We start from the raw sequence: 26,054 nt of genomic DNA on the forward strand, positions 1-26,054 counted from the left end.
TTTTGCGTACCTTTGTCGTATAAAAGAACCGGGCAATCCTTTCCAATTTAAAGAGTAAACTTCATTATTTTCTTTTTGTACTTCCAATATCATGTATCTATATTACTCCTCCCTACACACACTCTTTAACGCTTATCCTCGAGTGGCCTTGAAGCCTTGATAAGTGATAACTCTCTTGTAAAAAAAAAACAACAGCAAAAACTTTACAATCTCATTGTGTCCAATTAAATAACTTAAAGAAGCAATAATCCGTTGAAATCTCTGGGCAATGGGTTATTTAAAAAAGCAGGAATCGCAGATATTGTGCCATAAAATTTTTAATCTTTTTTTTTTCTTTTTTTCAGGGGATGAGGGACAAAAATTATTATTTTTTAAATTCATTATAAAACAATGGGCGGACGTTTTTCCTCCCTTTCTCTTATTATATGTTTTTTTTATATGTTTTTTTTTTAATTTTCAACTTTTTTTTTTATTCAAATCAATCATTTTTTTTATCGTCCCATATTTTTTCGTTTCTTTTCGTTTTTTTTTCGCTTCATTTACTCATTCCCCTTTTTTTGATAATCAAGTTCAAAAAGTAGTTCGTACATCTTGTCCTTTTTATGTACACTTCGCACCCCTATTTGCATATATATATATATATATATATATATATATATATATATATATATATATATATATATGTGTGTGTGTGTGTGTGTGTGCATATATATGTATGTGTATATATATATATAATTGATACAAAAACACTGTATCTCCTTATAACATTTTATGTAAACACATTAAATAATTATATATATATATATATATATATATATATATATATATATATATCATTCGTCTTTTAAATTATTTATCTGTGTTTATTTCTTCTCCGTGAACACTCATTGGGCGGAAATCAATAAATAAAAGGATTTTCATTCATAAATTGATAATACTTTCTTTTCATTCATAAATTTTCGATACTTCCCTTTCATTGATAACTTCGTATGACCTCCTTTTCATTCATGGTTTCCGATTGTACACATTTCGAATATTTTAGTGACTTCAAAAACTGTCTTTTATATACGGATATATCATACAATGTAAACGAAAATAGGTGTAATTTTGCTTTGTAATTTAAGAAATTCAATCAAATATTCGCTAAATTCGAAGATGAAAAAGAACACAACACTGCTATAGGCCGACACGTACTGTACAGAGCAAAATGCGTACAGGCATTTGGCAAGGATTGCTGGAAAATCATGAAGAATTCTCAACGATCGTTTACACCTCCCAGTCTTTGAGGCTATTTGCAGGAATAAATAATTAGTAAGCCGACGATGTACAAAAGAAAGGAGTTCGTGTTCAGGTTGATTTTATTCAATTAGCGTGCTAAAACTCTTTGTACGTAACCTGAGCAAAAGATTTTTTTTCCGAATGATTCTGTCGAATGATTTCTTGAAAAAAGTTTCTCAGATGTAAATAGCTATTCAGGAATATATTTTTGATTTTAGTTAAAATTTGTAATAATAATTATATATATAAAAAAACAAACAATTTGTCGCTTCCAAGATACATCCGTACATAAAGGCAATTTTAAGAATTTTGTATCACCAAAAAACTTTATTTTCAGTTCTTAATATGTTTTTTTTTTCATTTTTAATCCATCATGTTTTCTTCGCACTCGCGTGGTTGTGAAACTCTAAATTACATATACGCAGTATATATATATATATATATATATATATATATATATATATATATATATATATATATATGTCGGCATGTATAGTATATACGTATTGTATAATGTAGTCAAGTATATATATATATATATATATATATATGTCGGCATGTATAGCATATACGTATTGTATAATGTAGCCAAGTATATATATATATATATATATATATATATATATATATATATATATCCTTTTTAAACAGGATTAGATTCATAGTTTCTTGGTTATAGATGTTGTTTTACGCTGTAAATTGTTTTTGCATTGGATTTCGTGCCAAAAATGATTATTTATTTTTAATTTTGCTTTTATCTCTCATCTTCATCTTGTGCTTCGCTCCTGTTCACTCTTGCATGTATAGAACCCAATAAAGCGTGATGAAAGTAAAGAAGCATGATGGGAAGACAACACGTGATATGACGTCAATCCGCTTCGCTTTTAACTTGGATTTGGGATCCGATGTTCGCACGTCCACAGGCACACCGTCGCTTGTCCCGTTGCTCCAGGTAATCTGGTTAAAAAAAAAAAAAGAGAGGAGTAACATTAATTAGGAGTAGGGGAGACCATCAAGCTAAATGAACAATGAAAAAAAAAATGCAAAAAGATTAATTAAAACAATTAATGTATAAAACAAATAATAATAATAATAATAATAATAATAATAATAATAATAATAATGATGATGATGATGATGATGATTGTAATAATAATAAAATAATAATAATAATGATGATGATAATAATAATAATAATAATAATAATAATAATAAGCATCCAAGCAAGAAGACCAGATGTCGTAATAATTAACAAGAAAGAAAAATCCTGTCAAATCGTAGACTTTGCAGTTCCAGCTGACCACAGGGTGAGTATGAAAGAAAAGGAGAAACGAAGCAAATACACAGAGCTAGCCAGAGAGTTAAAAGGGATTTGGATGATGAAGAAAATCAAAATGGTGCCGATAATAGTAGGATCACTAGGAACAATTCAGAAACACTTCGAAAAAAGAATGTCAGAAATTGGAATCAGACGATTAACTGCAAAAGTACAACGAGTAACGATAATGAAAACGACTGAAATATTAAGGAAAGCCCTTGAATGTGGAGAATAATACAAGACAATATAACGAATAAGCGTTACAGGAAATGAAGAACACCGAAACTGCATATTTACAAGTTCTACACCCCCCATCATGCATCCCCCCACTGTTTCATCACCGTTCCTCCCAATAAAAAAGTGACACCAAAGGGCCGAGAAGGGCCAATAAGGACTGAAAGACAAAGGAGCGAGCGCCAACCAGACCTCGGCTGGACAAGCGCAAAGAGAACTGGGACCTTGGAGAGGCTGAGTGCCACTCAAATTCCAGTATAAACCAATGGCCACTACCAGCGAGAAATCAATGGTAAGCGGCTGTTGCAATGATGCAAATTCATTTGCAAATGCTATCGAAGGAGGTGGAGAAAACACCACAGGTTTCCAATCGTTTGTTGACTTGTGTGAAAGCTCCATGTGAGCCAATAATAATAATAATAATAATAATAATGATAAGAATGATGATGATTGTAATAATACTACTACTACTAATAATATAATAATAATAATAATAATAATAATAATAATAATAATAATAATCACTTTTCTAAATTTTTGAAAGTAGAATTGATTATTCGTGTTGCCGATATACATACTAAAGCTATTGCCGAATTATCTGAGCCAGAAGATTATCATTATTATCGTGCAGATTGAATTAAATTTGCTTTAAAAAGAAAAATGCAATTTAAGGACAAATCAGGTTAAATGACTTAAATTTGACTACGTTCTATGAACATTAACAAGAAGCCATTTTAGATGAATGAAAACAAATATGTGTTCATAGTAAAATAATGCGGTGGACATAAACAAAATATGTTTTCAAACCTTAGTATATAACAATAAAATTGGGTTATAGAAAACGTGACTAATAAGTCACCTGTTAGGTATATGTGGAGTCGAATGACGTAAGCATAAAGGTTTAGTTTGAATATATACATGCAAGTTAGGAGTTAGAGGAGTCTTGAGCGAACGAGTGGGAATGAGTAGACAGGACTGGCAAGTTCTTAGCTGATTGGGAATCGTCCAGCTATACAAGCATTCGGCTGGAAAGACAGTAATATGTAACATATAAAAAAGGAATGGCGCAACTTTGGATAAAATAGTTGCAACAGAAATAAATGTAAATGTAAAAAACAATTTGGTTGTCTGAGTTGTCGTGGTAGAAAATGATTACATTTTCAGAAACGTGTCTGGAATAAAATACAACGATGGTTTCAATCCAAAAGGTATGTCTTTCCCCTCTCTGGGCAAGCAGACAATCGTGCTATTGGTCCCGATTGTTGAACTGTTGTGGAAGTATCTATATCTGTTTATTGTATGTATTAAAAATGCGCGCGCGCACACACACAAACACACACACACACATATTACATAGACGATTTTTTTTCAGTTTCTTTCTTTGAAGATTGTAACACTGGGTATGAAGCATCCAAACCAGCTGCCAACATTCCCCTGCTTTTTATTGAAACCAACCGAGAGCTCTTTTTAGTATCCTCGCTGTTCCCTTAAGTGCAATTGTCTGGCTCCCTTTTGCACTTGGTTCACCAGAAATATTAGTTAGGTAGGACTAGGTTCTTCTTTATAAGCCCTGTAGCACCTATAACTGGTATGATTGGTATCTGTCCAAGATTCCAGTTTCTTTTCATATCATACATGAGACCTTGATATTTGGTCTGTTCCTCCCTTTCAGCTCTGTTCAGCCCTCCGTCATTAAGGACACTCACTTCAACCAAGGTTGCCCCTCTCTCTGACTTATTCCATGTCAGGTTTGACAGCAGCATTTTCAAGGTAGGCGACTGTAGGGATTACATGGACGTAATATATGATATATAGGTCATTTCCAACTGTTCTTTCAGGTTTATGTTCCCAGGATTTGCTGCTACATTAGATGTTTACTTTTTTACAGATGGTCCAGTAGAGGTACTTATATAGACGACTTCATCTACACTATTGTGTCCCCTTATTTATGCAATGCTGTTTTATAGACACTCGCTATACAGACCCCCATCGCCAATATACATAACATATTCGTTCTGGCGCCGTAATAGAAACAAACACGCAGCTATATTTCATTCGTATTACTTGGATTCTTCAAACTACTCTTCTCATTTTGACTATTATTTTCAGAACATCTCGGTCGATGTAACCCCCAACCTTCTTTGTGTGTATCTTGTGGAACTCAAGAATCCCCCTGTCGAACTGGGGACTTTTTCTGCCAAACTCAGGAATTCTTACGTCGAACTCAGTAATTTGCGCGGAGTCCCGAACGGAATTGTTTCTTTAGTACCCATGCAGAGAGTGATCCGTGCTGAAATAATAACGTTATTATTTAAAAAGCCATTCTTAACATAGGGAGGGGAGGATGTTTTGTATATATTCTGTACTTTAACCTGACAATTGAATAAAAAAAAATATCATAAAACTTTAATTAAACGTGGAAATACGATTTAAAAATAGCGCGGGTCACTCTCTGCATTAGCACCGTTTATTTAATCTACGTGGATGACATATTCTCGTTCCATCATCCATTACTGGGTAAAAGTCCTAAGTAACTTTGCAGTTGTATTTTGGATGTCGCCCGCGCTGAGGATTGAACCAGCAACGTATATTAAATTAACAGGAAAAGGACTCGTCGCGTAGTGGATAAAGTAATAGGTAAAATTCAGTTTTAAAGTTACACTCTTGTGGTGGTTCAATCTCCAGTGCAGGCGACATCATACTCAAGATGAGAAGTGTAGTCGAATAATCCAAATAATAGGAATAATAACCAAAATCAGTTTAATCCATTTCAAATGGTGATATGTGTTTGACAACTTTTAGAAATAAACTTCCAACTTGAACGATCTCTTGTAAGGGTTTTTATTGTCCCCCCTCTTTCTCTCAAGTCTATTTTTAACTCGTCATCTCGCGTTTACCTCACTCACTTTATGTTAACTAAACTTAGCATTTTGCAGTAGAGACCACAAAATGTAAAGACACACAAACAGTGCCGATTGTTACGTTAGAACGAGAAACACAATGACGGATAAAAAGCGGTCATCTTTGGAATCTCGTTAATCGCTCAAAACTCGAATATTAAACAAAATTATGTCAGAAAACCAGCCATTAAATGTTAACGTGAGAATTATTGGTAACTTCAAAGATGAACGTTTCATATCCGACATTTTATTGTTCTAGCATAAAAATCTGCAGTTTTTGGTGTTTCAAATTAATTAAACGCTTTAAAATAAGTTAAATGACCAGAAACCTATATAGGTAGGTAGAAGAGTAGTTTATTCTTGCCTTTAGTAAATTTTATTTGTTATATATTTGTTTTTGTTACCACTTTTTCGTTTTGTTGTCTATCCTACAAAATACCAAATGAATCTGATGCCTCAACTGTTCTACATTTACTAACGCACCAACTGTAATCCATTCTTTCAGCGTGGCCATACCATCGAAGTCTCCCGCTTTGTCCACATCTACCTATACTGTTCAGATTAATATTCGTCAAATGGTATATTAGTTCGTCCCTCTCATTACGCATCTGTGTGTGTGTGTGTGTAGTCAGCATCAACCCTATTCAGGGTTTAACAGGCTTCCTCCGAAGAAGGAAGTTTCATGGGAGTATGAAATTCACAAGCGGTCCCCAGTCGCATGTATATCCATGTTAGGGGAGATGGCGGCGTTAGGTTTTTTCAACTTTTTGCAGGGAGGTGTCGACGTCCTTCTACATTCAGCACCTGGACTTCCCAAATTGGTCACCCATTTTAATAATGACCAGGCTCATCGTTGCTTAACTTTGGTGATCTGACGGGATCCGGTGTGTCAACGTGATAAATTCTTCCCCTTAATCGACAACAGTCACGCTTTGCTTGTCAGTAATTGCATTATCACCCTGAACTTATTCCACCCACTCTTTAACTTTTGCAATTATACTAGGTAATGCTTCGGAAGAAAGACACAACTCTGTATTAGTGCAAACAAAATAAGTAAAAAAGAAAAATAAAGATCATAATAAAGAGAAACGGTTACACGTCAAATCCGTAGCTGGTGTGTAACGCCAAGAAGCATATTTTCCCGGCCTTTCTACAGGGTAGAACGATAAAAGTGTCGCCCTAAAACAAAACGACACTACAGCTTTATTTTAAAACTTTTACTGTAAAAATCAATTCAGGTAACTTGATTATGTAGTAGAGCTGGGATCTATTCAATGTAACCGCCTTCAGCCTCAATCACCATCTCGATACGGGTCCAGAACTGAGAGCATGACTTTTCCACAAACGCCAACGGGAGCTCGGCGAATATTAGGCTATTAGGCTGGCTTTAGTATTGTGGGATTTCATGTTGGTGCTATTCTCGACGTATGACCAAACGAAGTAGTCCAGCGGGTTCAGGACCGAGGAGGAGGGGGGGGGTCAATGAGAGAAAGCCTGGAAAACAAATGAACACATATCTAAAGAAATGCCAGAAACGCTAGAGGATGACCTCCGATCCGTACTGGAATGGGGACAAAAATGGATGGTTACATTCAATGCTGTTAAGACTAAACTTGTTTCCTTCAATAACTACAAAAAACCTTCCCTACCACCAATAGCAATGGTCAATGACTCTTTATCTGAAAGTACATCTTTTAAACTCCTCGGCCTAACGTTCACAGGAAACATGAGTTGGAACAATTACATTGAGAGCATTGCCAGGACCGTTGCGAAGAAGGTGGGTTCTCTCTACCATGCTAGAAAGCTACTAACGCCCGAAAGTATCCTGTACCTCTATAAGGCCCCCATTCGCCCATGTATGGAGTATTGTTGTCATATTTGGGCTGGTGCATCTGCCACTAGTCTCTCGCTCCTAGACAAGGTTCAAAAGAGAGTCGCCAATCTGATAGGTCCTGAACTGTCATCTAACCTTCAGCCTCTGTCCCATCGACAAAAATGTTGCATCCCTCTCCCTGTTCTACAAGTACTTTAACGGTGAATGCTCTGACGAACTGCACGCACTTGTGCCCTCTGGACGTAAATACCCCCGACAAACCCGACAAGCAGCTAAATCCCACCCCTAGATGTAAGAGAGCTTTCTACTCCAGTAGTGTATTCCCTAGAACATCTAGACTTTGGAATTCCCTTCCGGGTCCCTGCTTCCCCAACTGTACTGACATGCAAGAGTTCAAGTGTAACGTGAACCGACATCTTGCTGCCCAACTTCCTACACAGTACCCTGATGCTTATGTCCCTGATAGTAGCCCCCTACAACAAAGTGGCAATGTGCCTTGTTTGGGATGAAAATGTAAAAAAAAAAAATAAAATAAATAAAAAGAAAGCCCATATATAAGCGCCAGTCTAAGGAACGATTCCGTGATTTCCAGACCGCTTTTCGCAGTCTAAATCGCCACTTCTCGAAATTATCACGCATCTGGACTCCGTCACACGACGTAACAATCTGCACGAGTGTCATGTTCAAACTGAAAACGGACAAATTACTCAATCCCTGCACTAATGAAGCTCATGTAATCAATAATGGACGAATATTTTTTTGCTCGCAAACTTTTACTTTCCTGGTATTTTTCATTGGCAGGGGTTTCTTCCATAAATATACTGACAATAATAAATTTTTCAGTCGCAGAGGATTTTCCATAGTCGCAAAAGATTTCCAGCAATACGTTTACAGCAATGCAAATATTCTTTTTCCACTTGAATGATGTTCCTGAACTTTCGTTTTATTAAAATACACATTTCTCCACATCATTAATGGGATGGACGTCAATCTTTTTAGTTACATGTTCATGGCGAGATATCGAACATTCAAGAAGGACTATAAATTGCATATTTCTCACCCACGAAAATAAACCCTTCTCCCCCCAAGGGTATTCCTTCCCTCCACCCCCGAAAAGAAAACTATGTTGATGAGTAAAGTCGATTCTTGTCTAAATACGTTTTTGTTTTATCCGTTATGCCCGGGACTTATTGAGTGATGTGCTATAACTGCTAAAAAAAGTGTAAATGTATTTTTTAATTGTGTACGAATGCAAAATAAGAACCGTGCTACGGTCGAGCAGTTTACGTAAAATGCCGAAAGGTGCCGAAACGCTAGGTCAATTAAATCGTAGCAGCCAGGGTTATTTATGAAAACATTTATACTTTATCTTAAAAAAAATATTTTTCTTGATTTGAAAAATCATAAAAAAGAAAAAAAAAACATATAAAATTGTTTTATATCAGTTGGTTGTTATTCAAATAATAAATATATACCCAGGAAACTTACCTTACAATGATTGTTTTCTTACGCTTCTGAATGTTTGAGATGAGAATTGATTATTCGTATTATTTCGATTCTTCAGACTACTGTTCTCACCTTCAGTATCAGTTTCATAACGTTACGGTCGATGTAACCTCTAAACTTTTTCAGGTGTATCTTGTCAAACTTGGGAATGTTTCTGTTGAATTCGGAACCTGCACGAAATTTCGAACCGAACCCTTTATTTACCAAGATCAAGGAAGATACTATAGATGCCGAACAAGAGGCGTATGGTCCAGGCATTCATTGAAAGGATACAGAAAGTATTAGGACTTTAAGATGTGGAGCTTATTGCCATTCAAATTCATAAGAAATCTAATGGTGTTGCGAATGCGAAATCAATGGTAACACATATTGCAGTAGTTTGATTACTTGGAAAAATTCAATTTTAAACTAATATTCTCCTGAAAGTTAAAGTTCAATCCTCAGTGTGGGCTACCGAAAAATAAAATTGCGAATTACAGAGGTTACATCAACTGAAACCTTGTTAAAATGACACCCAAGGCGAGAAATGTAGTCATAAGAATATAAATAATATGAATTTTTTTTTTATTTGAATTTTAGTTTTCTTAAAATTACATCAACTTAGCCAATAATTATTGATTGTATTAGGTCGCCAAGAAAGTTCTAGCGGAATTTTTAATTTTGCTTCCAAATGATGCAATTTCAAATAAGGTTTCTTTATAACACCTTTACTTTATACATCACTTTAAAAAGCGTTCCTCGCTTTATCAAGTGGTTTAAATTTCATTCGTTTAAAAACAATGATGCCTTCTTTTCAGAACGGTGAATCCAAGATGAAAAATAGCAAATTCGCACAATTTTCTCGTTTCAATTCAAACTAGGCTGAAAACTGCTGAAACACCTCGCGATATCAACGATGCGTTTGACCACGGAACCACTACTGAGGCACAACACAATGGTGGTTTAAGAAATTTTGTGACGGCGACAACAGTCTGTAAGATGATGAGCGTAGTGGTCGGTTATCGGATGTTGATAACGATCAATTAAATCGAAGCCATTTCATGCACAATTGTTCGGGAATTTGGTTCTGAATTAGACGATTTTCGACCACTTAAAAGAGATTGGAAAGCCCCCATCCCAAATTGATAAGTGGGTGCCTCACGAATTGAACTATAAAAAAAAGAAAACGCTGTTATAAAGTGTCATCTTTCCGTCTTCTACGCAACAAGAACGATCCCGTTCTCTACCGAGTTATGGTTTGCGATGAAAAGTGGGCTCTTTACAACAACTGGAGACGCTTAGCTCAGTGGTTAGACGCCGACAAAGCTCCACAACACTTCCTGATGCCAGAGTTGCACCAAAAGAAGGTGATGTTGACCATTTTGTGATCTGCGACCAGTCTCATCCATGACAGTTTTTTGAATGCAGATGAAACCATTACGGCGAAGAAATACTATAAATAAATGGATCAATGCATCAGCAACTTCAACAACAACACCCAGCATTAGCCAACCGCAAGAACCTTCTTATCAAGCTGATATTTTTTTCGTAAGAAAAAAAATAAATATTGTTTTAATTTTTCTGATCATCGTAATACATAACAGAAATTTTCATTGAAAAAAAAATGTCATCTTTAGCGAAAAAGCAAAAAAAAAAAACAAAAAACAAAAAAACAAACACGAAACTTTCGTTTGAGACCTTCCGGCGATTTACAGAAACCTCCGACGATAGCACGATTCTTATTCTGCACAAGTGCCGGGTTCCATACCGTTTGCACAATATTTGGTTCCACAACTCACCTGTTTAGATTTGATGAAACTGCCTTTTGTCTCTTTTGAAGGCACCAGTTTTATCATAACCCGTTTCACTTCTCTTCGAGAGTAAATATTCACCAGGGCATACTCAAGTAGTGCCGCGAAGACAAATACTAGGCACGACACAGTCCAGACATCTATAGCCTTGATATAACTGACTGGGGGGAGGGATATGGCAGTGCTCTGCCGTTGCGTGATCATGGTGAGGACGGTCGTGCTTCCGAGGGCGATTCGTGCCGGCACAGCGTCGATTGGCAGCCAGAAGGACACCCAAGAAATAACCACAATCAAAGTGCTAGGAATAAAGACGTGTAACAGGAAGAACTCGAACTTTCGATTTAAGTAAATGTCCGCTCGAATACACGTGAAGTTATTTTCTGAAAAAAGAAAGAAAAAAAAAGGAATACATGCATCATTAGAAAGATTTGACAATGCATATTTTGAAATACAATAATTCTTGAAAGCATGGCCCTTTTTCGTAATGTTCAGTATGGCTTACGTAGTCTTCGTTCAACAGGTGATCTATTTTGTAGGTATTAGACAGAATGCGTCCTCTACATAAACTTCGAGGTTATGGTATAGAGTCACACACTGTAAATATCTTCAACAGAGAGATGGAACTTTCAGGGCGTGAATGCATAGGTTCATTTATCATAACAATGCAATTTGCAATCCCCTCTGATTAATTCAGGCGGAATAAAAAATGAGGAGATATTACTTTTGGAACGCTTCTCATATTTGCATGTTCTATATAACCGATTTTAAGACGAGGCCATTTTTCATCAAATGTGTTTAATATGGTCGATTTGAAAGTGGACCATTTCAAATTTAGCAGTTAGAAATTACTCCGTATGGCCGATTTCAATTTTTTGATTTTTTGAATAAAAATTTTTTTTTTGCAATTCAGTTACCACTTATCAAGGCCTAGAAGCCACTCGGGGATAAGGGTTATTGTGTGTACAGTAATCAATGGGATAATATCACAGTAATCGTTAGTATTGGAAATTTGATAAAGTGCCTTACTTAAGGGGGCGGTTAATCAGGAATTTGTTTATGTTGGACTTGAAGACATCCAGGTTGTAGTCAGGTGGGAAACAGGCAAACGGAACAGAGTTCCCCAGGCGTGTACGTCTAAGAAATGGAATCTACGTTTTGGTTTTGGCACAAATAAATAGTGGGGAAAATTTTTGACAGTGGTTTCAGCTAGACGAATGTTTATCGTGAAAGATTGGTGAAAGCGGACCAGAGATTGGAGCTCAGACGAGCACTTGCCACAGAACTAACGAAAAAACAAAGACAGGCTCGCAACGTCTCTCCTGTGGGAGAGAGGTTGCAGGGAAGAGAAAAGGGCATCCCACTAAGCCACGAAGCCTATTTTGTACTCTGTCAAGGCAGGATAGGCTGTTTTTAGCAGCTCCTGCCCAGATGTTGCAGCAGTACTCCATCCTTAGACGTACTTGGCTTTTATTTAGGTAGAGAATTGCATTAGCAGTGAGATATCTTCTGGAGCCATAGAAGGATCCTACCATTTTTCCAGCGACTTTGGCAACAGACTTGATGTACGTGTTCCATTTCAGGTCACGAGTAAGGCCAAGCCCAGAAGCTTATCAAAACATGGAGCTTCCCTTAGACGAGTTTCATCGATTTCAATTGATGCCAGATGGGGATCAGAGCGTTGATGATGTAAATATCGGAGCTTGGTTTTGGATGCTTTAAAAGTAACCAGCCACCTCTTCTCCCACTGTACCACGCGCTCAAGATCAGAGGAGAGAGAATCAAAGAGAACTTTGTCATTTACGGCCTTTGATGTGTTGCCATTGATGGTCGTGTCATCAGCATAGATGTCAACGAATGATTTAAGTATGTGTTTTGGGAGATCATTGATGAAGATCAGGAAGAGAGTTGGGCCCAGGATGGACCCCTGAGGGACACCAGCGTTAATAATGTGAAAAACTATATTGCATGTCACTAAGAAGGCTATTTCTGCTGAGGTGGTTGACTACTTCTCTATTTAATATGGCTTCCAGCAACTTACTCATGACACACGTGAGATTTATTGGTCTGTACTGAGAGGGAGCCGACTTATCACCTGAATTCTTAAATACAGGGCATACTGACGAGGTTTTCCAGGGTGTTGGAAGCACTTCTTCTTTAGGCAACGCTTAAACAGTTTTGTAAGTATGGGGGCAAGTTATGGTTGAAGCTTTTTTAGCACTATAATTGGAATGCCGTCGGGGCCAGTTGCTTTACTGGAATCAAGGTTCTTGATTAGCTTGGCGACCTCACGCACAGATATTTGTATGCTGCATAGCTTGTTCTGTGTTATGAGAGGAAATACAGGGAGTTGATGGCCTTGGTCGCATATGGTAGAATTAGCTGCAAAGTTCTTGGCAAATAGTTTGGCCTTGTCTGATGCTGACGAGATGACCCCAGGTCCATTGATGATGGTTGGGATAGAACGCACACTTCTGTTCAGAATCCTGTTTGCAATTTGCCAAAAGTGGTGGGAACCAAGTCGCCGCTCAGCTACGTTGGATTTAACAGACTGAGCATATAGCTCTCTTCCATTTTTTTGTTACTCTTTTGCAGTGGTTGCTGGGAGTCCTGAAAGCAGCTTTAGTTTCAGTACATCTATTACGTTGGTAGCTATGGAAAAAAGTGATTTCTGTGCGCAATGGCAGCAGCACATTCTGGGGAGAACCATGGCTGGCTGTTAGGTTTTTGTTGGAATATTTTAGATGGTATGAATCGGTCTATGCCAACAATTAACCATTCGGTCAGGTCTGATACTATGGAGGACACATCCGTTGTAAACATAGAATGCAGAGGTAGATCAGATATAAATGTACAGAAGCTATCCCAGTCAGCCATCGATATACAGTACGGTGGAGAGGTACATGTGAAGATTATTACATTTCATTTTTATCTTAACTGATACAAAGGAGTGGTCAGAAGATCCTAGAGGAGATAGAACGGAACATGAACATAGCTCAGGGGAAGTTGTGAGAAAAAGGTCTAGAAGGCTAGCGCACTGACCGGAAGTATCGAGCACACGGGTGAGTTCGTGCACAATCTGGATGAGGGCATAGACAATGGCGAAATCATGACAGAACCTCCCCTCATCATCTTGTTGAGTGGCGCCACCATTCCACATTGTGAACATTGAAGTCACCACAAATGTGGATGTTAGCCGAGGATATGGTAAATTTTCTCAGATATGCTCTTAAAGAAAGTAACTCCGCTGTTGTGGGGGCGATAGAGGGCAAATATAAATTCAGTGGTGTAAGCAAGTGCAACCCGGAAGCACATATAAGGTAAATTAGGATCTTCCCTGGAGATATCCCTACCACACTGAAAACCATCTTTAATGTAGGCATATATTTCATGCCATGGCGATCTTTGGGGTCAGATTTAGATGTTAAGTATCCTTTAATTATGAACTCGTCTGGAAAGTGGTCGACCCTATGCCAGTTTCGTTTAGGAAGAATCTGTCCGGTTTCGTCTCGTGTAATTGGGTTTCAACCTCTGGAAGGTTGGAACGTAGACCCCTGATGTTGGAGAAGGAGACATGGTAGTAGAGGTTTACGTTGGAGGATGGGGTTTTAGGGTTATTCGTGTTTTTTCTGGAGATATTTCATGTTGAGGATTTGGGATTTGTGGAAACAGGTCGACAGACTTGGTTAGAGCAGGACAGCGAGGGAAAGCAATAGAGAAAAGACAGGATTTTTTTTGTAGCACATGATAAGTAAAGTCGTAACAATATCACTCATTGGAAATGAGGACTGAGGGACAAATAAAGAGAAGCGAGAGTAACGAGAGCTGCCAATAACGCATTCACAATGCGTTGTCTACTCTCCATATAAAAGTTTCTGTATTATCAATATATATATATATATATATATATATATATATATATATATATATATAATGAATACATTAAAGTCAGTCTCTTTATGTATTATCAATATTATATATATATATATATATATATATATATTGATAATACATAAAGCGACTGATTTTAATTCATTCATTATATATATATATATATATATATATATATATATATATATAATGAATAAATTAAAATCAGTCGCTTTATGTATTATCAATATATATATATATATATATATATATATATATATATATATATATAATGAATAAATTAAAATCAGTCGCTTTATGTATTATCAATATATATATATATAATGATTAAATTAAAGTCAATCTCTTGGTTAATTTTAAGTACAACTAGGCTAGAATTAGTGAATCGTTCTAAATCTACTGTGTTATCGGTGGATTTCAAATTGGGCCATTTTAATTCTAATTCATCTATATGACTGCTTTCGAATTGGGCCATAGCGTATGTTTTATTTATACTTATGAAATTTCAAATTGCTTTGTATGGCCGATTTTCAAATGTTCATTTTTCCCATTCAAATTGGGCCCAAATTAATAAATCGTTCTTACCTTCAAAATCTCCTGTGCAGTCTTTATGCTCTATATGACCAATTTCAAATTGGGCCATTTCCATTTCACGATTGTACGTAATGGCGTTATCTTCTTCCCATTTGAAAACCACGTTGTCTGGCGTGTACACAACTGAAAAGGAAGACAAAATAGCACTTATATCCACAGCAAAACCTTAGAAGCCACATCTAATACGATATTGGTTACTATTTGGCTTCTAAACAGTTAACCTTTTATGATCTGAATTATAATATAGACGATTTAAAAAATATTTATCGCTAATTTTAGTTAGTTTTTAGGGTAATTCTACTATGATTGTCTTCAAACTGGAAAAAATTATGAAGTTAAATAGTAAAACTACCACTGAGAATTTTTGTATTTCATAAACTTACCTTAGTGTTTTAAAAAAGTATGTTTATGACAACAAACGAAATCATCCACTCTTCAAGATTGATGACAGAATACTGAACTCATACGTACAAGGTGTGTTTGTATTATTCCCCAAGTTCTTTATGCAGTTATATTCATTTATTTACGAATGAATAAATTAGTTCAATCAGGTCAATGCTCTAACCAACCACGTCTCTAGCAGCATAAATATAGCACTTTCCGTAGACACTAGCGGCCAAATACATGTATTTGGCGACTTTAATGCCCGCTACAGTAATTGGTTTGGCTTTTCTAATTACATAGACACAGCTGGTAGCACCACACATAACTTTTCTATACCCCACTCTTTGACAAAGACAGTTACGTTTCCGACCGTCTCCCAGATCGTCAGAACCAGCAAGCCTCAACTCCTTAGGATTGTGTAACGAATGCCCATTGCCGTCTCGGCGATGCTGATGATGCATTGATAATGATAGACTTCAGCCTAAACTCTCGACCCCAAGTTGAAGAGCCACTACTCAAAACGACAAGGTACTACAATAAAGATGACTTGGATACAACCAGGGATCACATCAGAGATGCTCTATAGGGAAACATCTTTTCTCTTCCTGCTGAACAGATTACAAATAAGACCATTGAATGGTTCAAAGCGGCAATTGAAGCAAAAGTTTTCACACAGAAGCTCTATAGAAAATCACACCCTCCCTAATGGTTTACTTCTACGTGCGCTTCTACCATTGCTCAGAGGCAACATGTATTCCAATGATTTATCTGACATAAATCCAGTACAAATAAACAAAAGTTTATAGAAGTAATTGTAAGAAGGAAATAGCCACAGCTAAGAAAAAATATACCAAAACCACCAGAAAACGCATTGAAGCGCAGAAATTAGGAACTCGTGACTTCTGGCAAATCTATAACAATGTAGTAAATAATGGACCATCAACAATTCTCCAACTATCCAACAATCTTGAAGTTGTTTGCATGGAAACCAAGAAGGCTAATCTGGTTGCCAGTTGCTTTGCTTCCAGCTCTATTTTAGACCCAGCAAACCACTCCCTCCCTAATTTTCTTCTGCGGACAGAAACTACATTAGATGATCGGAAAATCACTCCCTTCTCAAGTACATGATATCATAAAACAACTAGACACCTCCAAAACATGTGGACCTGATCTCATCCCTGCTGTGCTATTAAAAAAAAATGCTCCGATGAGGTTGTTCTGTTCTCACCAAACTTTTCAATAAATGCCCTAACGAATCTTGTTTTCCTGACTGCTGAAACATTGCTTCTGTGGTACCATTTTAGAAGAATTCTGACGAAAGAACTGACCCTCTAAATTACGAGGGGCGTGCAATAAGTAATGCCCCTGATCTACTTCCAGTTGTCTGATCGAGCTGAAATTTTGCATGTGCAATGATTTATATCTCTACGGGTTATGTGGCAAATTACAGCTCGGAGCTGATTGTGTTTTCTGTTTTACAGGTGTTTGAACTGAGTCAGGTATGAAATGGAGCCTGTTGAATGTCGAGCAGAGATCAGGTTTTTATATTTGAAAGGGCGCACACCACAGGAGACTTTTGATGAAATGAAAGAAACTTATGGTGATAACGCCGCATCATATGATCTTGTAAAACGCTGGCATCGTGAATTCAAATATGGCCGGAGTCTGTGGAAACAGCTCCCAGACCTGGTCGCCCCCCTTTTGCCATTGATCAGGCATCTGTCCGTCAAGTTGAGGCTGCCATTTTGAAAGATCGGCGCATTACTATTCGCCAAATAGCCCAAGATGTCAAGATTAGTACAGGGAAACTACCATTCATGACCATTTGCATATGCATAAGGTGTCTGCCAGATGGATTCCCAGGTTGCTCACACCATTCCAGAAGACTGATTACACAGCGTGGATCCTGGGTCTATCACTATGATCCAGAGACCAAAGCCCAGTCAATGCACTTGGACTCACCACCTCCAAAGGAGGCAAGGGTGCAGCCCTCCGCTGGTAAGGTCATGCTCACAGTCTTTTGGGACCAGGATGGAGTAGTGATGACAGATTTCCTGGCAAAGGGTACCACAATTACAGGAGCCTATTATGCTTCACTTTTGAGGAAATTAAGGGAAGCTATCAAAATCAAAAGGTAGGGCAAGATCAGCAAACGTACCCTCCTCCTGCAGGACAACGCTCCGGTCCACAACTCGCATGTCGCCAGATCAGAAGCACGGGCGTGTGGTTATGAAATCATCCCCTTCCTCCCTACTCTCCTGACCTTGTACCCTCTGACTTTCACATCTTCCCAGCCATGAAGTTGTTTTTGAAAGGAAAGCGTTTCCCAGATGATACAGCCTTGATTTCTGAAGTCATGTCGTGGTTGGAGGACCAACCTGGGGTGTTCTACAAAAACGGTCTCCAGAGCTGTATCAAACGATGGGAGAAATGCATAACTCTGGGTCGTTCCTATGCAGAGAAAGACTAATAACTGTGCCAAGTTTCGTTGCTCTACTGCTATGGGAAGTGGGCCAGGGTCATTACTTATTGCACGCCCCTCGTATCGTACTACTAGCCTCTTCTCGCCAAAATATTTGAGTCCATAATTAGTCAAGCTCTAGTCCACCACTTTACAGTTGCTAAACTTCTGTACGACCAACAGTATAGGTTTAGTTCAACTGCATATATCCTAACTGTAATCTCTGAACGTATATACCATGCACTGGAAAAAGCAGAGAAGGATAGGGCAGTAGCGATAGGTATATATAAGTTCGTTGACATGGTATGGCACAACGGTCTTCTCCTGAAAATCAAATCCTATGGTATTACTGGACGAATACTTAAAATAATTAAAAATTTCTTAAATAAGTGAAGAATCCAGGTTGTCCTCGATGATCGTATGTCAAAACAATATGATATAAATGTGTCGATCCTTGGACCATGAATATTCCTGATATTCATAAATGACCTCCCTGATGAAATAGTCTCTGAGATGGGTATATTGCTGATGACACAATGTTCTATAACAGACATGAAGGAAAAACAAATGAACATGTACCAAAGGCAATAGTAAGAACACCAGAGGAAGACCTTCGGTCTGTAGTGGAATATATATACAAAAATGGATGGTAACGTTCAATGCTGTCAAGACAAAGCATTTGTCTTTTAATAACTACAAGAAACCTTCTCGACCTCTAATAACTCGGCTTATCGTTCACGGGGAACATGAATTAGAACAGATACAGTGAAGGCATTGCTAAGGCTGCTGCAAAGAAGGTAGGCTCTCTCTAACGTAGTAGGAAGCTACATACGCCTGAGAGTATCCTGTATCTTTACAAGGCCACCATTCGGCCAAGTATGGAGTATTGTTGCCACATATGGGCTGGTGCTACTAATCTCTGCCTCTGAAACAAGGTTCAAAAAAGAGTCGCAAACCTAACAGGTCCTGCACTATCAGCTAGGCTTCAACCGCGGTCCCATCGACGAAATGTTGCATTCCTCCGCCTGTTTTAAAAGTATTTTAATGATGGATGATCCAACGAATTACAAGCCCTTGTTCACCCGCGATGTAAATACCCCCCAACAAACCCGACAAGCAACACAATCTCTAGATGTAAGAAAACCTTCTACTCTAATAATTTCTTCCATAGAACTGCAAGAATTTTGAATTCCCTTAAGGGTTTCTGTTTCCCTGACTGTACTGACATGCAGAAGTTCAAGTATAAAGTAAATAAACATCTTTCTGCTTAACTCCCTACATAGTATTCCGTTTAAATTATGTTTCAGATAGTAGCCTCCTAGATCATAGTGGCACTGTGCCTTGTATGAGGTGAAAATGCAATAAGGAAGGGCATAAAGGTTTAAAACATGACAAGTGAATTAATCCGTTCTGAGTCGCCTCCCTTTATGAGACTATTTTTATGAGACTATCACTATGAGACTATCCTTTATGAGACTATCCATATCAGACTATCCTTTATGAGACTATCCATATCAGACTATCCTTTATGAGACTATCCATATCAGACTATCCTTTATGAGACTATCTATACCACAAGACACTTAATTTAAGAGAAATTGGCAGAAGTATAAGGCATAATCACTTTGACACACCGTTTCCCCCGTAGATAATCGAAGTTAGACAGTATTGAGCTTGGTCAGTACGATTTCGGTATATCAGGTGCTGTATGTACTTTCCGCTTATCTCCGCATTGTTTACAGACAAGCAGTGCCGATTCAGGAGAGGTGTAATTGGACATTTTGCGATTCGTGCCTCACAATAAACGTGCAGCTACTCATATCGAGGTGTCCATTGCCTAGCAGTGTCAGAAACCGACATTAAAAATGCGTGATAAAAAATGTGATTTCGAGCTTCTATCTTTCCAAGCTTATAACTACTTGAAAAATGTAATTCAAACGCTAATGTTTTTTTTCAATTAAAAGAGCAAAGACCAAATTAAAAAATATAACGACATTATGCAATATATTTTTTTTTAAATCGGTTTTCTTTAAAAAAAAAGATATGAAGAAAATCAACGAAATTTTATTTACTTCGATTATAAAAATATATATAAATTCCAAAAAATCACTTACCTACAAAAATACTATTCAATGGGTACTTCCATTCTTTATTGTTAAGAATTTATCCATATTTATATTTAAAATTCTATGTATTTTTTAAATAAAATAATTTTTTGAACAACTATTTGAAAAGACCGCCATAACGTAAGCATTTTTACGGTGTTAGCGAAACGCCGAACCAATGTTTTTTCTTGTTTTGAACTACGGATGGACAGAAGGACGTAACAACCCCACGTTCGCGTTAGCCGTCTAGCATTGTGCGTGAAGAAATATGTGTCCCCATATTTAAAAAATAGTTACAGTTTACTTATAAGTTTTTGCCTAAAAAAAACAGTCGATGAATTTTTTCTTTTCTCAAAGAAATACATGAATTTTTCATTTGATATATTTTATTTCTTCTTTATCGAGTAAATTTTTTTAATATCTAAAAAAGAAAAAAATTGAATGAAATAGAAAAAATGTCGTAAGCGCCCGATATTTGCTTGCCAATCTAAGCATAACATAAGCTTCCACTTAAGAAAAATCCACATGTTTTAAAGAAAAAATGGTTTCACACTTTGGACTTTACAGGTAAATTTCCCCAAAAAATAAACAATTCTTTTTTTTTCTTTTAAATTAGAATATTTTATTTATTGATCTTTTATTTTCAATTTGTGATATATAAAACTTTGGTGAGTAACTTAATTATTTAAATTTTAATAGACATTTCAAAATGGGGGATAAAAAAAACGTGTGTCTAAAATACTATATTTGGTTTATTGGAAAGAGCATAAAATTTCACATTGACCCTAAAAATATCGTAAAAATTGAATCAATAGATTAATTTTGATAGATTTTTAAATTAAAAAAATTGAGAAATATTTACTTCGTAAAATTCAATTGATTTCATTACACAAAAAAATGGCTGCATGAAGGCGCGCCGGCACTTTGTAAACACTGTTTTTTTTTTTAAATAAAAAAAATATTTCTATTATTTTTTAAACAACTTTAATAGTTTATTTTGGAAGTATATTCCATAAAGAAAATACACAACCCACTTTAAAACGAGAAATTACGAGTTTTTTAAATATTTTATTCGCATTTTCGTTTTAGGGGTGTACAAAATTTCCCCTAAATTTCTGATACACCTATCCATTGTCGCTTGAGAGTCAATGGGGCATCGCCTAGGAAAAAATATTATAAGATGTTGTTAATAATAATATATAGAGATATAATATAATAGAAAAATATCATGAGTACGTTTACTTTTATAAATATTTTATTTAAAAAATATTTTACTTTTATATATTTTTTACTTTTATAACTTTTTTGCTTATTGAATATTTTACTTGTATAACAATTTTATTTTATGAATGTTTTATTTTTATATATATTTTACATTTATACATAATTTTACATTCAACGCATTTTATTTTTATGAAAAGTTTACCTTTTACTTATATGAATATTTTGCATTTATAAATATTTTATTTTATAATCGTTTTATTTTTATATATATATTATATTTTTATGAATGTTTTTATTTTTATAAAGATTTAACTTTATGTATATTTAACGCTTATAAACATTATATATTTATAAATATTTTGCTTTTATAAATATTTTATTTTTACGAATATGTAATATTTATAAATATTTTAGTTTTAAAAATAATTTACTTGTATGATTATTTTAGTTTTTTAATATTTTACTCTCTTAATGATTTTATTTTTTACAACCTTTTACTTATTCAAACATTTTATTTTAATGACTATTTTATTTTTATTAATATTTTACTCTATGAATATTTTACTTTTATGAATATTTGACTTTACTAATTTTTTATTTTCATAAGTACTTTACATTCATATAAAAGTTCTTTTATGAAAATTTTCCTTTTATAAATATTTTCCTTTTATATATATTTCTAAAAGTAGAAATATTTAACTTTCAAAAATATTTTACTTTTATGAAAATGTTACTTTTATGAATATTTTACTTTTATAAATATTTAACTTTTATGAATATTTTACCTTCATAAATATTTTACTTTTATGAATATTTTACTTTTATGAATATTTTACTTTTATGAATATTTTACTTTTATAAATATTTTATTTTATAAATATTTTACTTATATAACTATTTTAATTTTATAATTATTTTACTTTTATGAATATTAAACTTTTATAAATATTTTACTTTTATGTCTATTTTACCTTCATGAATATTTTACTTTTATGGATATTTCATTTTTGTAAATATTTGACTGTTATGAATATTTTACTTTTATAAATATTTGAAATTTGTGAATATTTCACTTTTAGAAATATTTAACTTTTATAAATATTTAACTTTTATAAATAGTTTACTTTATAAATATTTTAAATTTATGAATATTTTGCCTTTATAAATATTTTACTTTTATAAATATTTTAAATTTATGAATATATCACTTTTATAAATATTTAACTTTCATGAATAATTTACTTTTATAAATATTTTACTTTCATGAATATTTTACTTTTAGAAATAGTTTTTACTAATATTTTACTTTTACTAATATTTTACCTTTTTGAATGTTTTAATTTTTAAATATCTTACGTTTAAAAATATAATACTTTTATAAATATTTCATTTTTATTGATATTTTATTTTTATTAATATTTTATTTTTATGGATATTTAACTTTTATGAATATTTTACAATTATAAATATTTTAATTTAATAAATATTTTACTTTTATGAAAATTTTATTTTTCTGAATATTTTACAAGTATTAATGTCATACTTATTTATATTTAAACTTAAAAATATTTTACTTTTAAAAATATTTTACGTTTTTTGAATATTGTACATTAATTATTATTTTACTTTTACAAATATTTTACTAATAGTAATGTTTTTCTTTCATAAATATACGTTTATAAATATTTTACTTTTATAATTTTCTTTTATAAACTATATCCCCTTACGAATATTTCGCATTCATAAGTATTTTACTTTAAGAAATATTTTATTTACATAAAAAATGTATTTTTATAAACATTTTACTTTTATGAATATTTTACTTTTGTACATATTTTACTTTATGACTATTTTAATTTTATGTTTATTTTTATTTAATCAAGTTTTTACTACTATGAATATTTTACTTTTATGAATATTTTACTTTTGTACATATTTTACTTTATGACTATTTTAATTTTATGTATATTTTTATTTCATCAAGTTTTTACTACTATGAATATTTTACTTTTATGAATATTTTACTTTTATGAATATTTTACGTTTATGAATATTTTACTTTCCTTAATATGTTAAATGTATGAATATTTTACTTTTATGAATATTTTACTTTTATGAATATTTTACTTTTATGAATATTTTACGTTTGTGAATATTTTACTTTCCTTAATATGTTAAATGTATGAATATTTTACTTTTATTAACATTTTTGTGATGGATATTAAATTTTAAGAATCTTTTACTTAACAAATAATGTACTTTTATGAAAATTTTATTTTTATGAATATTTAACTTTTTTAAATATTTTACTTTTATGAATATTTTACTTTCATAAATATTGTATTTTTTATGAACATTCTGATGTCATAAGGATTTTATTTTCACGAATATTTTACTTTTATAAATATTTTATTTTTAGGAATATTTTACTTTTATTAATATTTTACTTTTATTAAGATTTTAGTCGTAAACATTTTACTTTTATAGATCTTTAACTTTTAGGAATATTTTACTTTCATAAATATTTTCATTTATGAATATTTTACTTTTATAAATATTTTAGTTTATGAATATTTAACTTTTATAAATATTTTACTGTTATGAATATTTTACTTTTATAAATATTTTAGTTTATGAATATTTAACTTTTATAAATATTTTACTGTTATGAATATTTTACTGTTATGAATATTTTACTTTCATAAATATTCTATTTTTATGAACATTTTAATTTCTTAAATATTTTTATTAGATTTTTTTACATTTATAAATATTTTACTTTTATTAATATTTAACTTTTTTAAATATTTTACTTTTATAAATATTTAATTTTTGGGAATATTTTACTTTCAAAAATATATTTTATGAATATTTTACTTTTATGAATATTTTACTCTTGTGAATATTTTACTTCTATAAATATAAAACTTTTATGAATATTTTACTTTTATAAATATTTTACTTTTATGAATATTTAACTTTTATAATTATTTTACTTTTATAAATATTTTACTTTTATGATTTTTTTTATAAACTATTTATTTTACGAATATTTTACTTTCATAAAGATTTTACTTTTATGAATATTTTACTTCTATAAAAATTTATTTTTTATGAATGTTTTACTTTTCTAACTATTTTACTTTTAGGAATATTTTATTTTTATAAAAAAATTATCTTTATAAACATTTTACTTTTATGAATATTTTAATTTTGTAAGTATTTTACTTTATGACTATTTTAATTTTGTTTATATTTTTTATCCATTATTTACTATTATGAATATTTTACTGTTATGAATATTTTAATTTTATAAATAGTTTACTTTTATGAATATTTTACTTTTATGAATAAAATAACTGCCTCTTTAAGTCAAGAATCATGTTGAAACCAACGTACTGGAGAAAATAACGTTCCTAGATTGGCTCTTGATAAGCTTCCTCTTAATTGACATTGTCTAGACATTATCTAAACTCGATACGTGAGATCGATTTTCAAAATTATTTTTCATCGGTTGGAGTAATAAGTGTTCAAACGCGCCATTAAACTTTATAGCCACCATTTTGGATCAATGATTTTGACAACAAATGCATGGTTTGAAGAGAGTCATTTTTTTTTTATTAAATAACTTATAGATTGGATTAAACATACGCATTACTTACAACTTTTTATCACAACCGAACACATTTGAGTGTCAAGCGGGAACTTTTCTAGAGTCATAGGACACGCAGATGTCATCGTCAATCTAGAAAAACAAGTCACCATACAAGATTTATATGAAGAAAGTTAAACAAATTCGAACAAAATTAATATCTTATACGCACTTATAATTTTTACCGGTAGGGAAACCCGGCATTTTACGGAATTTAGTAAGGATAAAAGAAGGGTTTAATATCATTGAAATCGCTGAAATACACTATTTTTTTAAAAATCAAATCGATTGGTCGCCTGCTCTCGTCGGGGATCCACCTCGATGCACATAGAGGAAGCTTTTTTTCCCCTGCAGAGTCTTAGTCCACAATACATTGTAGTTTACATTGCATTGTAGAAAACCTATTGTTGATAATATAAAATTATTTTTATATACTATGAATTAAGGTTTAAAATGCAAACTCAAGTATCATGCTTCAATTGTACTCTAAACAGAAACATTTTCGAACGCACACTCGTCTTATTCAAGAACCTGCTGCTGATTTTACACATTGGGGCCTCCAGCTTGTGTGCTGATGAAACTTCTCAAATGCCTTGTAATGTTATACGAGGTGTTGTAAGGGTGTAAACGTTTTAATCCGATTTTTCAATTATTAATACCTTTTGATACTTATTTGAGGCATTCCGATATAAAACCTTTCTAAGAAGACTCCCGGCCCATAAAGTACATTTGTGTAAAATTTAAAAAAACAAAACAAAAAAAATCAGCTATCTTGGATATTTAGGAAACGAACTCACAGGGCGGGTTGGTATGTGAAGCTTCTTCCTAATGCATCGAAATCAAGCAATCAATCGACTTGATTAAAAAATGAACGATTTCACATGGC

At 33.5% G+C, this 26,054-nt stretch overlaps 1 protein-coding gene across 10 annotated transcripts in view; it reads right to left on the reverse strand.

Annotated features, from left to right (window-relative positions):
* Positions 1-299: 299 nt before the first annotated feature.
* Positions 300-26,054, reverse strand: part of LOC145259301 (glycine receptor subunit alpha-3-like) — a 485,592-nt gene continuing 459,837 nt past the window's right edge. For all 10 annotated transcript variants that reach the window (XM_080117183.1, XM_080117181.1, XM_080117177.1 and 7 more), the window contains 4 exons: positions 25,179-25,261; positions 15,334-15,465; positions 10,849-11,240; positions 300-2,235 (listed from right to left, as the gene is read on the reverse strand). In XM_080117183.1, the coding sequence (XP_079973309.1) occupies positions 2,068-2,235; positions 10,849-11,240; positions 15,334-15,465; positions 25,179-25,261 (775 nt within the window). In that variant the 3' untranslated portion in view covers positions 300-2,067. The remainder of the gene's footprint in view (positions 2,236-10,848; positions 11,241-15,333; positions 15,466-25,178; positions 25,262-26,054) is intronic.

The sequence above is a fragment of the Euprymna scolopes genome, chromosome 34 (genome assembly GCF_053919585.1).
Source record: "Euprymna scolopes isolate OS-2025 chromosome 34, ASM5391958v1, whole genome shotgun sequence".
Taxonomy (NCBI): Eukaryota; Metazoa; Mollusca; class Cephalopoda; order Sepiida; family Sepiolidae; genus Euprymna; species Euprymna scolopes.